Below are 13,970 nucleotides of genomic sequence, written 5' to 3' on the forward strand. Positions count from 1 at the left end.
CGCCCTCCCGGCGCCCACGTTCTCGTAGGCCGGGTCGCTGGAGCTGCGCGAGGGCGTGCGCGGCGGGCTGTGGCTGATGACCGTGTAGCACACCTCCTCCGAGCTGCCGTCCGGGGCGTCCTGCCGCAGAGGGGGGCAGCGGGTCAGCCGGGCCTGGCTCAGGCCGGGGCCTCAAGCCTGTCTGGGCACAAACTGTTCCACGGGAGGGCCCATTCTGCTGCCGCTTCCACCACAGGGAGGGAGAAGGGCGCTCTCTGGAGAAAGCACTTCCATGCTTAGGTCCCACGCGGAGAAGCGACATGCGTACCAGTCTGACCTCAATAAGTAATTACCCTAGCCACGTGCAACACATTTTATAAGATAAAATAAAGTCTAGACTTCAAGCCATTTTTTTGGAGAGGTTTTTGCTAGAGGGCGTGTGTGCTCTCTAGAAAGAGACAGAGACAGAAAGCGAGAAATCACCCCCCAGCGGGGATGGCCACACTGCAATCCCTTCTCCTCCATTCTCCTCTCGGGATCTTGGGCACACACACACGCGCCTGGTGTAAGTTTAAGCCAACAGGTCCGGGACTACATGGGAGTTTAGGGACATAGCCATTATGCTAACTGCTGGTCCCTAGACTTCAAGCCATTTTAATTTCACAGAGTATGAAAGAGAGAAAAATTAAAACAATGATGTATTCTAATTAAATCAATAAAATGCTCATGGTATAATATTACAAGAAAAAAATGTTCCCATGTTGTTGATGTCCACCATGTTCGTAAATATAAATGCTCGTTCTTGGACATAAGGACTGGTAAAAATGTGGAAAACTAAAAAGAGTTCATGTCTTGTGATAGTCAGATTAGGTGTAAATTTACTTGATTTCATCTGCCTTTGTTATAACTTTGAAATGTAAAATTACAAGACAGCAGAATTGGGATCGCCACAAGAATTTTTGAATTATCTAGATTAATTAAAATACTTTTAAATTTTTTAATTTTTTATTCCTGCATTAAAATTACCAACTAAATTATTTAAAATTCGAAAGATTTTTAAAGTATATTTGAAATTTTAACTAAAAGAAGATGGATGCTACACTTGAATAAAAATAATCTATTTTTTGACATTTTTCAAAGTAATGAAGGTTTGTTCAGATGTTTCATTTGTTTGTTTGACTGTTTCATTACCTGATTAGAACTGGATGAAATTTCTTGACCTGGAGGAAAAAAAAAAAAAAAAAAAAAAGAGGAAAGCATTGTGAGACTTCTGGACCATTACAGGTTCAAGGAAAAGAAAAAGAAAAGAGATGGAACATACTAAAAACACTGCCAAAGACGGATTCTTTAAATATCTGGCATACTCCCACTTGCTGTTGAAGCTCCCCAGGCTGGATGACAAGCTCGGGAAGGACAGTGCCCTGGGCTAGCATCTCCACGAGGCTTGCTTCGTAAATGAGACATCAAGTCTGCTGAGTAGGTTTGGAATTTGGTGACACAATATTGTCCACAGCATGTCATGACAATGAAATACGGGAACGACTAAGGAATGATTATGGTTGTAAATTTAAGACATGAGTTCCATAAAGATTTTCATAGGAAAATCATGTAAGCCTTAAATATAAATAGTCATGATAGACTTAGGCATAGAAATAATAATTTCTTCAAATTAAATACAAATATACAGATTTGGGTTGATTGCACTTGTGAATACTAAAGTGATCATGAGCTAGAACATCAGGGAGATAAGAGAATGCTAAAGATGGCAACCATCCCTTTTTAAAAGAAGAAATTTGTTTACTTCTTGTATAAACCGAATAATCTTGATAGAGATTCTTAGCAGAACCTTAGACCATCTTAAACTAGCTAAACAGGTTGTGTAAAACAAGAGAAACCAAGAATTTCTAATAGCAATTTTTCTTCACAAAAAGTCATATTCAACACACTGATTTCAAATATAAAACAACGTATTTTTCCATCTAATCATATATGTCCTTGTAAATGTAACCATATGTAGTAATTAAACAATTATGTTCTGCTTCACATTGTTTTGGTCATAAACTAGGAAAATGATGAAGCCCGAATACAACTTGATTAGCCAGTTGTCAGTGTGAAGGGCACAAAGAACTTAGACAACTGGGTGAAGTGGTTGCCACTGCTGAAGTGAATTCAGGGACTATCACGCTAGGTCTCAGGTTAAAACATGGAGCACGCTGCCTTTTTCAGCATCCTGAGGCTTCCCTCTTTCCTTAGACCACAGCAGCCGCCCTCACCGGCAGTGTGAGGGATGAAGACCCGTGATGGCTGGCTGAGGTTCCTCCTGCTACGCCACTCTGACACTGTCTCTTCTTTGTCCTTTCTCCACCTTTTGAAGACTTTCGTAATTTGATTTTGCTCACCTGGATTATCCAGGAAAACCTCTCACCTCAAGATCTCTAACTTAATCACTCCTGAAAAGTCTCTTTTGTCAAAAAGAAACAACAAAAAAATTCACAGGCTCTTGAGGTGCAAACGCGGATATATTTGGAGGCCTTATTCCTTCTACCATAGTTAAATTACACACGTGGGAGCCTTAGGGTGTTACAGTAACCGTAGTGAATGCTAGCGTCAATGCAGTCTGCTAAAATGGCAAAGAACTTTTCTCCAGATCTGAAATACCCATTAGCAAACATGCAGTATTTTCTTAAATGCAAGTGTAACTTGTTTTTTAGTAAACCTGGTAACCCTGTTATGACGTGTAAGTCATTAGTAGTCCGAAACGTCTTTTCTGCAGTTTGGCCCAACAATCATGACTGAACTGCAGCAGCTGGTACCATAGAACATAGAAAGGACTGCGAGGGCAGGAGCGCCTGGGCTTCGTGCCGTTGGAGGCCAGTTGGTTTAGAGGTCAAGCACATACCACCTGCCGTAAAAATGGTGCGACAAAAGTGGTTCCCCAGCACAGATGGCAAAAGGTTCACCTGTAATCGCCTCAATTAAAGAGGTCAGTCTTAAGACCTGCCTGGCAGACCATCATGGGAAGACAAGAATGGAAAGTCTGACTTCTGATCTAGTTCTTTCAGATCACATAAACAGAAAGCACGATACAATCAAGACCATAAGTTTGTGGTTAAAGGACGGAGCAAAGGACCAAGAAAACTGCCTTGGAAGTGTCTCCTTGGGTCTATTTGGGCTTTCTATGTCTTTCTCACTCAGTCTTGGAAGATTGTAGGTGTCCAGAAATGTGTCCAGCTCATCCAGGTTTTCTTGTTTGTTGGCATATAGTCACTCACAGTATTTCCTAGCGATCTTTTGTATCTCTGTCATACTTCTTGTAATAGTGCCTGTTTCATTGCAAATTTGATTTATCTAGTTCCTTTTTCTGTTCTTATTAGTCTAATTAATTGTGGGTCAATTTTATCTTCTGAAAAAAACAGCTTTTGGTTTCATTTATTTTTGGTATTATTTATTTATTCTCTATTCCATTTATTTCTGCTCAGATCTTTATTATTTATTTTCTCCTGGCATTTCTTTTTTGTTTTTGTTTGGGGGGTGGTTGTTTTTCCAGGTCCCTGAGGTGTGTCGTTAGGTTGTCCACGTGCCACCTTTCCACCTTTCTCCTCTGTGCACTGATTTCCATGAGCTCTCCTTTGTGACTGTTTGCATTGTGTCCATAGATTCTGGAAACTCATGTACTCATTATCCCTGGTCTCAATTAATCTTTTGATTTCAGTCTTAATTCTTCAGTGGTCGTGAAGTCTTTCAGAAGTAGTTTGTTGTTTTTTTAAAATAATTACTTATTTGATCTTATTCATTATCATTATTATTTAATTTGACCAGAGGGGGGGGGGAGGTGAGAAAGCTAGCCACCAGGTTCAGGACTCAAACCATGGTCAGCAATGTGGGAATCCAGCGTCTCAACCATCATGCCACCTGCTGGCCCCCAGGAGTAGGTTGTTTAATTTTCATATGTTTGTGTATTTTCAAGGCTTTTTTTTTTTTTTTGGAAAATAATTTCAAGTTTAATTCCATCAGGGTCTGAAAATATGCTGGGTATAGTTTCTGTGCCTTTGAATCTGTAAAGGCTGGTTTTGTGCCTTATCATGTGGTCAAGCATCAAAAAGGTTCCATGCAGGGGTAAGAAAAAAAATATGCTGGGTATAGTTTCTGTGCCTTTGAATCTGTAAAGGCTGGTTTTGTGCCTTATCATGTGGTCAAGCATCAAAAAGGTTCCATGCAGGGGTAAGAAAAATATATACTGTGGTTAGGTGGAAAGGTCTATAGATGTCTGTCAAGTCCATCTCATCTACGGTGTCATTTAGATCCTTTATCTCTTTGCTTATTTTTTGTCTGGACAGTCTGTCCAGAGGAAACAGTGGGATGTTGAGACCCCCCCCGCCCCCGAGGATTATTGGGTTGTAGTCTTTCTTTCCCTTTAGATCAAGTCATTTTTCTTTCATGTTTTTGGGTGTTCCAGGATTGGAGTAGGCAGAGATTTCTGAAATAAGACCCCTAAAACACACGCAATAATCCCAAAACAGACAAGAGGAGTTATATCAAGCTGAAATGTGGCTACACAGGGAAAGGAAACATCAATTAGAGTGAAGAGACAATCATCAGCATGGGAGATTTGTCTGTGTTGTACTTCCTGGTGAATTAGCCCTGGCAGTACTATATAATGTCCTTCTTTGTCTCTTCTTACCGTTTCTGTCTTAAAGCTATTATGTCTGGGACCAGCAGTTAGCATAATGGCTATGTCACTGGACTCCCACGTAGTCGACCGCAGTTTGCGTCCCGGACCCGGTGGCTTAAACTCATGCCGGGCATATGTGCGTGCGTGTCCAAGATCCCAAGAGGAGAATGGAGGAGAAGGGATTGTGGCATGGCCATCTCCTCTGGGGAGTGATTTCTCACTTTCTATCTCTCTGTCTCTCTCTGTCTGTCTGGCTAGCAAAATCCTCTTAAAAAAAAAAAAGCTATTATGTCTGATATCATGACTCTAGCCTTTTTTTGATTTCCATTTGCATGAAGTATATTTTTCCAGTTCTCCACTTTAGTGTCTTCATGTCCTTTTCCAAGAGGTGCCATTCTTGTTGGCACCAAATAGAGGGCTTCTGGGTTTTCATCCACTCATACAATCTGTGTCTTTTGACTAGAGAATTTAATCCATTAATATTCAAATTATTATCAACATTTTCAAATGTGACCCTGCCATTTTGTTAAACATTTTTCTTGGTTGTTTTTTGTTCTTTAATTTCTGTTTGTCTATCTTTAGCTTTCCTGATATAGTACTCCCTTTGGTCTTAAAGAGCTGGTGTAGAATTAGTAAATTCTTTCAGTTTTTACTTGTCTGAAAAATGATTTTATTTTTTATTCCCATTTGAAGGATAATATTGTCAGGTATGGTATGAAATTGAGTCAGTAATAAATAACTTCCCAAAAGAGAAAAGCTCAGGTCCTGATGACTTCATTTCTGAATTCTATAAAACTTTTAAAGAAGAGTTAACCCCCATTCTACTCAAACTATTTCTAAAGATCCAAAAGGAAGGAACCCTCCCAAATTCATTTTATGAAGCCTCCCTCCATCACCCTCATCCCCGAAACAGACAAAGACATTACAAAAAATGAAAACTACAGACCAATATCCCTGATGAACACAGATGCAAAATTCTCGACAAGATGCTAGCAAATCATATCCAATGACACATTACAAAGATTATACATCACAACCAGGTAGGCTTTATTCTTTGGATGCAAGGAGGACTCAACGTATACAAAACCATAAATGTAATACACCATGTTTTATCATAAAGAGGGATAAAAATCATATGATCATATCAATCAATGCAGAGAAAGCATTTTATAAAATACAACAACCCTTAATTATTAAGATTCTCAGCAAAATTGACATAGAAGGGACATTTCTCAACACAATAACAGCCATATGTGAAAAACACATAGCTAACATCATACTGAATGGGGAAAAGCTCAAAGCTTTTCCACTGAAAACTGAAACAAGACAAGGCTGCCCACTTTCTCCACTCCTTCTCAATACAGTACTGGAAGTCCTAGCCAATGCAATCAGACAAGAGACTAAAATAAAAAGCATTCAGATAAGGAAGAAGAAGTGAAACTATATTTGCAGCTGATGTGATTATATACATAGAAAATCCAAAAGAATCCACAGAAAACTCCTGGTAGGCTTAAATGAATATAGTAAAGTAGCAGGATACAAAATCTACGTATAAACATCTATAGCATTTCTATCCATGAACAAGAAGCAGACTGAGTAGAATTGAAGAAAACAATCCCCTTTTTTTTTTTTTGAGTTTTTTTTTTGGGGGGGGGAGAGATTTTCACTGTAGGGCGCGTGCGCTCGCCAGACAGACAGAGAGAGACATAGAGACAGAAAGCGAGAAATCACCCCCCAGGGGGGATGGTCACGCCACAATCCCTTCTCCTCCATTCTCCTCTCGGGATCTTGGGCACGCACGCACATGCGCCCGGCGTGAGTTTTTAAGCCACCGGGTCCGGGACACGAACCGCGGTCGACTATGTGGGAGTCCAGCGACATAGCCATTACGCTAACTGCTGGTTCCCGAAAACAATCCCCTTTATACTAGCCACAAAAAGTGTAACATATCTAGCAACAAACCTACCAGAAAAACTCAGAGACTTCTACAATAAAAACTATAAAAAGCTAAAAAATAAAAAAAAGAAACAAACAAAAAAAGACACTAAAAAGTGGAAAGACATCCCATGCTCCTGGATTAGAAGAATTACTATAATCAAAATATAAGTCCTACCCAAATTAATCTACTAATTTAATGCAATCCTAATCAAATTTACAGAGCTAGTCTTCACATACTTAGAAAAAAAATCATAGAATTTATCTGAAGTCATAAAAGACCTCGTATTGCCAAAGCAATCCTGTACAAGAAGAGTGGAGTAGGAGGTATCTTACTTCCTGACTCCAAAATACATTACAAAGCTGTGATAATCAAATAAAAAAACATTAACAGGAACCAACTCAAATGGGTCAAAGAATTAAATGTAAAGTCTCAAACTATAAAACTACTGGTAGAAAACTTAGGAAAAACTCTTGGAGTAGGCAAAGATTTCTGAAATAAGACCCCTAAAGCACAGGCAATAATCCCCAAAACAGACAAGAGGAATTTTATCAAGCTGTAATGCTGCTACACAGGAAAGGAAGCAACGATTAGCGTGAAGAGACACTTATCAGCAGGGAAGAAAAATCTGCAGATTAAGACCCAGGCAAACGACTGATCGTCAGAATCCATAGGGGACTCAGACAGTTCACCTGCAAAAAAATGAATAAGTCAATTAAAAAATGGGCAAAAAGGCACCAGCAGATGGTATAATGGTTACGTTGCTAGACTGCCATGTTGTTGACCACAGTTTGAATCCTAGACCCAACGACTTAAAACTCATGCCAGGCACATGTGCGTGTGTACCCAAGATTCCAAGAGGAGAATGGAGGAGGGACTGCCATGTGGCCATTCCCCCGGGAGGTGATTTCTTGCTTTCTGTCTCTGTCTCTCTGGTGAGCTCATGCACCCTATAGCAAAAATCTCTCGGGAAAAAAAGGCAAATTAGTTGAATAGGCATTCAACTTTTTTTTTTTTTGAGAGGTTTTTGCTATAGGGCGTGTGCGCACGCCAGACAGACAGAGAGAGACAGAGAGACAGAAAGCAGGAAATCACCCCGCAGGGGGGATGACCACGCCACAATCCCTTCTCCTCCACTCTCGTCTCGGGATCTTGGGCACGCACGCATACGCGCCCGGTGTGAGTTTAAGCCACTGGGTCCGGGACTTGAACCACGGTCGACTACGTGGGAGTCCAGCGACATAGCCATTACGCTAACTGCTGGTCCCGGCATTCAACTTTTTTGAACATGACCCACAGTTAGCAATGTGCTTTATACTGTGGTTTAGTACGACTACATACATACACACTCAGTTGAAATAATTGTATAATATAATAATCTTACATGATAACTATGATGCTTTTTAAATATGTTACTTTATTTATGGTCACAGTAATTTTTGATGGAACAAATTTATTTCAAAGCTCATGAAATTTGTTAAGTGGAGTGGCAGTACTAGAACCAAAATGGCAACTAGGTATGGCGGCGAGTATGAGTTAGTTTCATTTGACAGTCTTCAAACAATGTGTACAATGCCTGATCGTCACATTGTACGCCTTGAGTATGTATGATTTTTATATGTCAATTATATCCCAGTAAAACTTAAACAAAAAAAGACAGTGAGTCTCCTTTAGACAGAACTATCTACAGAGACAGAACTGACCATTTTGAGTAATTACATGAGTACTACACCTGGATACTATGGAAAACAGCATAAAAGAAATTCCAGGGGCCTTCAGGTGACATGGTGGTCAAAGTGCTGGACTCCCACATGGCCGACTGTGGGTTGAATCCCAGATCTGGACGCTTGAAACTAACACTGGGTGCGTGTGGGGGTGTGCCCAAAATCCTGAGAGGAGAATGGAGAGAGATTGTGGTGTGGCCATCCCTGGGGGATGATTTCTCACTTTCTGTCTCTCTGTCTCTCCAGTGAGTGCACATGCCCTACAGCAAAAAGATCTCTCAAAAAAGTTACATTTTTTACCACCAACTAATATTCAAAGTGCTCCTGTTTGAAAGACCAGTATATAAATTCAAATGAGTAGGATTTTCCTTAGTTACTTCCCATGGAAGTTTATAAAGTGCCTCTCAAAATAAATGAACTATTATTCTAATACAAGGAATAATATCATCAGTTTTGATCAGGCAATAAGAACTCTAAGCAGCATCTTCTTCAAACTTAAAAATAAAATCAAAAGAATATCCAACAATCTGGATGTTAATACTCTTTCCTACCATAAAGTGTATCATGAAGCAATGACTTACTTTTCACGTGTTGATGCTGAAGTTCTCGTTCAGATGCAGTCGTTTCCTGCCTACGAGGGACAAGATGACAATATGAGATGTCTGAGGTGCTCTGACGCATTCTACCACCCCGACATAAAATTATTATTAGATTTAAAGCAAATGTTAAATGTAATTTAAAGTCTGCTTATCTAGAGTCTTTCGAGCCATCATGAAACTATAGGGAAACTATAAAAAGTGAAGAATAAAGTTCTATACATCCTAAAGCCAAGGAATTCCTAGATTATCAGACCATGTGCTTTATCACATGTATGAAGAACATGTGCATAAAATAATGGAACTGGAAAACTCTAGGGAGAAGATTGAAAGTCAGTTTAGTTCTCTGCTGTTCTCATTGGGAATGTATAAATTTTTAAGCTAAACAAGAGGGTCCTACAAATGCTAACAACAAACAGAGTGACAGATAGTAGTCAGTGAGGGGCAATGATGGGAAGTAGAGCAGAACTCCACAGGAATGCAACCCACACACGGCAGAGGGGCCCCAGGAGCACTGTGTTGCCACCACATCACCTTCCATTCCTGTCTCCCAGAAGAAGATCTGAAGAGGAAATGAAGAGGCAATAGAAGATGCTGCCCATAATAACCTGCCCGCCTCAAAGACAGTCCACACACAGAGAGGTGCCCGGAGGAGGTAGTCTAAAACACACCAAGGTCAGAGCTGGGTCTCGTCCCATTTCTCTAGTGCACTCTCCTTAAATGTGCACACCTGCATACACTCATGTACACACATGTACACAAATGATCTGCTTCTATCAAAGTATTAAGCATGAAGTTACAAAATAAAACAAAAACACAGAAACAATATGTCAAAGGCAGATAAATGATAATATCTGTTCATCACTGGTAATTAGTAAGTGGGCTAGCCTAAATGAGACAAATAATGCTAGGAATGATGAAATCTTTAGAGACATTACAATGTTAAAAGCAGCAATAAGTAAACTAAGCCCCCAAACACAGCAATGGTGTGCAAAGCATGCTCGAAATGCACAGTAAGCAGAGGAGTGGGCAGAGAAAGGGCAATAATTACGAGAAGGAAGGTGAAGCATGCACATAAGTGCTCTTACGTGATCGAAAATGAGAGTTGAATAAATAAAAGTATTCTTTTCTTCTTAATATGTTTTATGTTATTTTAATTTCCTTTATACATTCGATCGCTATGCATCACTTAGCTTGTAAAGCGAATTTATACACTTCAAACAAAAGTATTAAAAAATGTAATTTTTAAAAAGTCCTGAAATAACTTGAATCTGAAACTTAATTTCACAGGGGAAAGAAGCAGAGCATATGAGACACTGAAATATGGAGGCCATAGTCAGCAATGATACATTGGGTGCTTGAATCTTGCCTCTTGGGTAGATCTCCAATGGCCCAGCCACAAAAATAAAAGTAGGAGCCGTGCAGAGCGTGAGCGCACAGTTGTCACGCCTGTGTGTGGTCATTTACAGTGTGGGATACATCAGAATGTCACGGTTGGGGGGAAGCTCCACAGCTGGACAGGGAGCTGGTCCCACAGGTGTGGAGAGCAGAGTGCCACACAAAACCCATCGGTCTTCAAAGAAAGAAAATATGTAGCTAGGTATCTTAGTACTCAGAGAATGTAAACTTGTGAGTCCTTTACGGAAAAATCAAGCAAGCAGTACTGTACTACCAAATTTGAGATTCAAAACAATGCAGTCATATTGTTAAGGTGTCAGAGGACAGAGAATTCAGCCTTTGTCGTTTGACCTGTGAGGTGCAGCGGAGTCCAGGCTGGTCTGAACCCAGGCTGCGGGCTCCGGCCCCTGCTGCAGGTTCTCTACTCCTTAAGTACTGTAGGGCATGCATAGGTCCTTTCGCTCTGGACAATGACACTAATTCCAGAATGTCTAGGTATTCACTTCAATTTCCTGTAGTTTCATGGACTAACTTGTGTCCCCCTCAAAATTTTTGTGCTTAAAGGCTAATGCTCAGGACTTCAGAATGTTATTTTATTGGAGACACAGTCTTTACACAGGTAATTAAGATAAAATTAGGTCGTGTCAACTCTGAGCCAGTGACAGCTGTCCTAGGAAGAGACAGCTAGAAGCCCAGTGAGAGTGCTCAGCAGGACTCAGCCTGCCTGCCCCTGGCCCCAGGTGCTGGCTCCAGACAGTGGGGAGCAGACAGCGTCATTTGGACCACCCAGTCTGCTCCTTTACTCAGAATGTGCACGGCTGATGACGCTGCTAAGGGAAACAGCCAGACACTCTGCGGAAATGAACTCACAGTCTCTTCCTCGCTGACTGAGGGAGTTGCCTGCTATTTCCTCATCAAGCCCTGATTTTCCATTACATGGACCTTCTCACATTAGAAGATAAAATACTTTAGTAAATCATCCTTCCCTCATTTCAGAAAAAGAGCCCAACAGAAAATGGCACAACAAAGATTAAAATCCACAGATACCTGCTAGTCATGAATTGTTACACATCAAAATAGGTAGGCTGGGAACCAGTAGTTAGTGTAATGACTATGTCGCTGGACTCCCACGTAGTCGACCACGGTTCGTGTCCCGGACCCGGTGGCTTAAAACTCACGCCGGGCGCGTGTGCGTGTGTGCCCAAGATCCCGAGAGGAGAATGGAGGAGAAGGGATTGCTGCGTGACCATCCCACCTGGGGGGTGATTTCTCACTTTCTGTCTCTATGTCTCTCTCTGTCTGTCTGGCGAGCACACGCGCCCTATAGCAAAAAAACCTCTCCAAAAAAAAAAGAAAAATAGGTAGACTGATAGAAAGCAGAAAAGAAAATATGAACAGTAACTCACAAAATAGCACATTATTAGTTTTCCTCAGCTGATAAGTAAAAAAACAGGACCAAGAATATCTAAAATACACAAGTAATAAAGCTTCTGTAAGATAAATTTCATGTTTTCAAATTCTGTGAGCTTAATAAACATAATGGTAGCTGGTATTTATTGAGAGTTAGTGTCAGCCAGGTTTTGCGCTAGTGAGTAGGTATTGTTTTGTTTTGTTTATCCACAACTACAATCTAAAATTATAGTACTTTAAGACTGTGTTAAAAAGAAACCAAAATTTAGAGACTATAGTTGTTCAAAGTTCATACATGTCAGACTTCATTGAAATGCACAAAAATGGCACAGACCACACAGATACTTACTGCAATGAAATAAAATCAAAATTACATTTAAGGATATAAAACAACGTTTGAGATTTAGAAACTACTCAGAACCAGAAGAAATATCAAAGCATAAAGAGCAATTGTGGATACCAGGGACTGTGGGGGAGAAGGGTGGGGAATGGAGAAGGTGAGAGGGAGGGAGTCGAGGAGGAAAAGCAGCAGATTGTTTAAGGGACACAAAAATGGGAAATGGTCTTGATAATTTGTATGACAATATCTCTGACTGCACTAATACACAGCGTATTCATGCTGGAAACACTCATTTTGCATGCTGTAATGATATGCAGTGATTGAATTCATGCTGATATTTGAATGTTGGTCTGTTGATGATGTGTATGACGATATCTCTGACTGCACTAATACACAGCGTATTCATGCTGGAAACACTCATTTTGCATGCTGTAATGATATGCAGTGATTGAATGTATAAAAATATATTTAAAAACACAAAAGAAAGAAATGAAATGTTTTATTATGCACATAGTTATTTAATTACTGTCTCTTTTCTAGAATAAAAGGACCATAAAGATAGTGAAAAAAACTATCAGAGATATAAAAGAAATTAGAACAAGTCCACTATTGTAAATATAAATAATTTTATGTGAAATGTGTAAAAATTAGTAAAGGTATTTTTCAATATAATAATATTTTTATTTAAAAAATAAATATAAATGTTGGCTAACCATTGTATTTTTAATAACACATAGTACACAGATAAAATATTATTTAGAGGAAAGTTTATATGTTTACATGTTCCCATCTCTAAACAATAAAAATGAAAAGCAAACAAAAAAGTTTGAATGCAAAACAATTAGAATGTCAACAACTTTTAAAAAGGAAACTAAGGAAACCAACAGTAAGAATGCAATAAAGATAAGTGCAGTGATACTACGGCGTCCTGGAAAAAAGCAAAACGGAAATCAGATTGGTGGTTGCCAGGGGCTGAGGGGGAGGGTGGCAGGAACGCCCGATGCCTTGACCTGATAGGTTACATGACTGTAAGTATTTTGCTAAAAAATCTATCACACTGTATACATGAAAGTTTAATTTTTTTTTGTTATACCTCTGTATACCTAAATTTTAAAAGCTAAATTACTTGAAAGAGGTCCTACCATTATTCTTATAAATACATTTAAAGTTATGAATTAAATGAATGGTATTCTGGTAAAAATAAAACAACCAAAATTGACTCAAGAAGATGTAAATGCAACTTTATTCAAAAAGTATTATCCAGTGAAAGCTAAAAAATAAAGTTGAATTCAATTGTAGCCCACGTAAGATGTACATTTGACCGCAATTGTCTATGATAGTCGAATAGTTCAGATCTTTCTTACTCAGATTGCTAGTTAATTTCCATGAGTCTTGGAATAGATGTGGTGCCACCTCTGGAGGGGCTGGAAGCCACTTGGAGGCCTGGGTTTAGTTCCCAGGCCACATGAACATGGTAGGAGCTAATGCACAGGCCTAGAATCCTAGCTGACTGGGAGGCGGGGTAGGAAAACCTTCGGTAGGGACACCCTAAAGTCACTTAACTTCTCTTCAGTTAGTTGTTTCCTATCTTAATAGACTTCCTGGTACTTAAAAACCCTAAAACTTCATTTCCTTTAACAGTAAAGAACTAAGGAATAACTTCTAATGCATATCTCATTTTAGGCATGACAAAACAAAAGCCTAAGTTTAATGCCAAAATTAAATGCTTAGTTTAAGTCATATTGTACAGAACTGATACATGGCAGCCCAAGAGAACCTTGGTTCAGTAACAGCACCAGGTCTTCTCTCTTGTCTCCACCTGCAAACCACCACAGAACAAGCACGCTTACATCACAGTCCCTGAGTGTGGACACATTTAGTCAGCTCCTTCTTTTGTGTGGGGAGTGTGTAGGTA

General features: G+C 39.7%; 1 protein-coding gene across 1 annotated transcript in view; it reads right to left on the reverse strand.

The window, feature by feature from the left end:
• The window catches only part of GCSAML (germinal center associated signaling and motility like), a 25,165-nt gene that overhangs the window by 3,409 nt on the left and 7,786 nt on the right, over window positions 1-13,970 (reverse strand). The window contains exons 3-5 of the mRNA XM_027765732.1: window positions 8,893-8,942; window positions 1,171-1,199; window positions 4-120 (exon numbers count right to left, since the gene is read on the reverse strand). Of these exons, the coding sequence (XP_027621533.1) occupies window positions 4-120; window positions 1,171-1,199; window positions 8,893-8,942 (196 nt within the window). The remainder of the gene's footprint in view (window positions 1-3; window positions 121-1,170; window positions 1,200-8,892; window positions 8,943-13,970) is intronic.

The sequence above is a fragment of the Tupaia chinensis genome, unplaced genomic scaffold, assembly GCF_000334495.1.
Source record: "Tupaia chinensis unplaced genomic scaffold, TupChi_1.0 Scaffold139513_1, whole genome shotgun sequence".
NCBI lineage: Eukaryota > Metazoa > Chordata > Mammalia > Scandentia > Tupaiidae > Tupaia > Tupaia belangeri.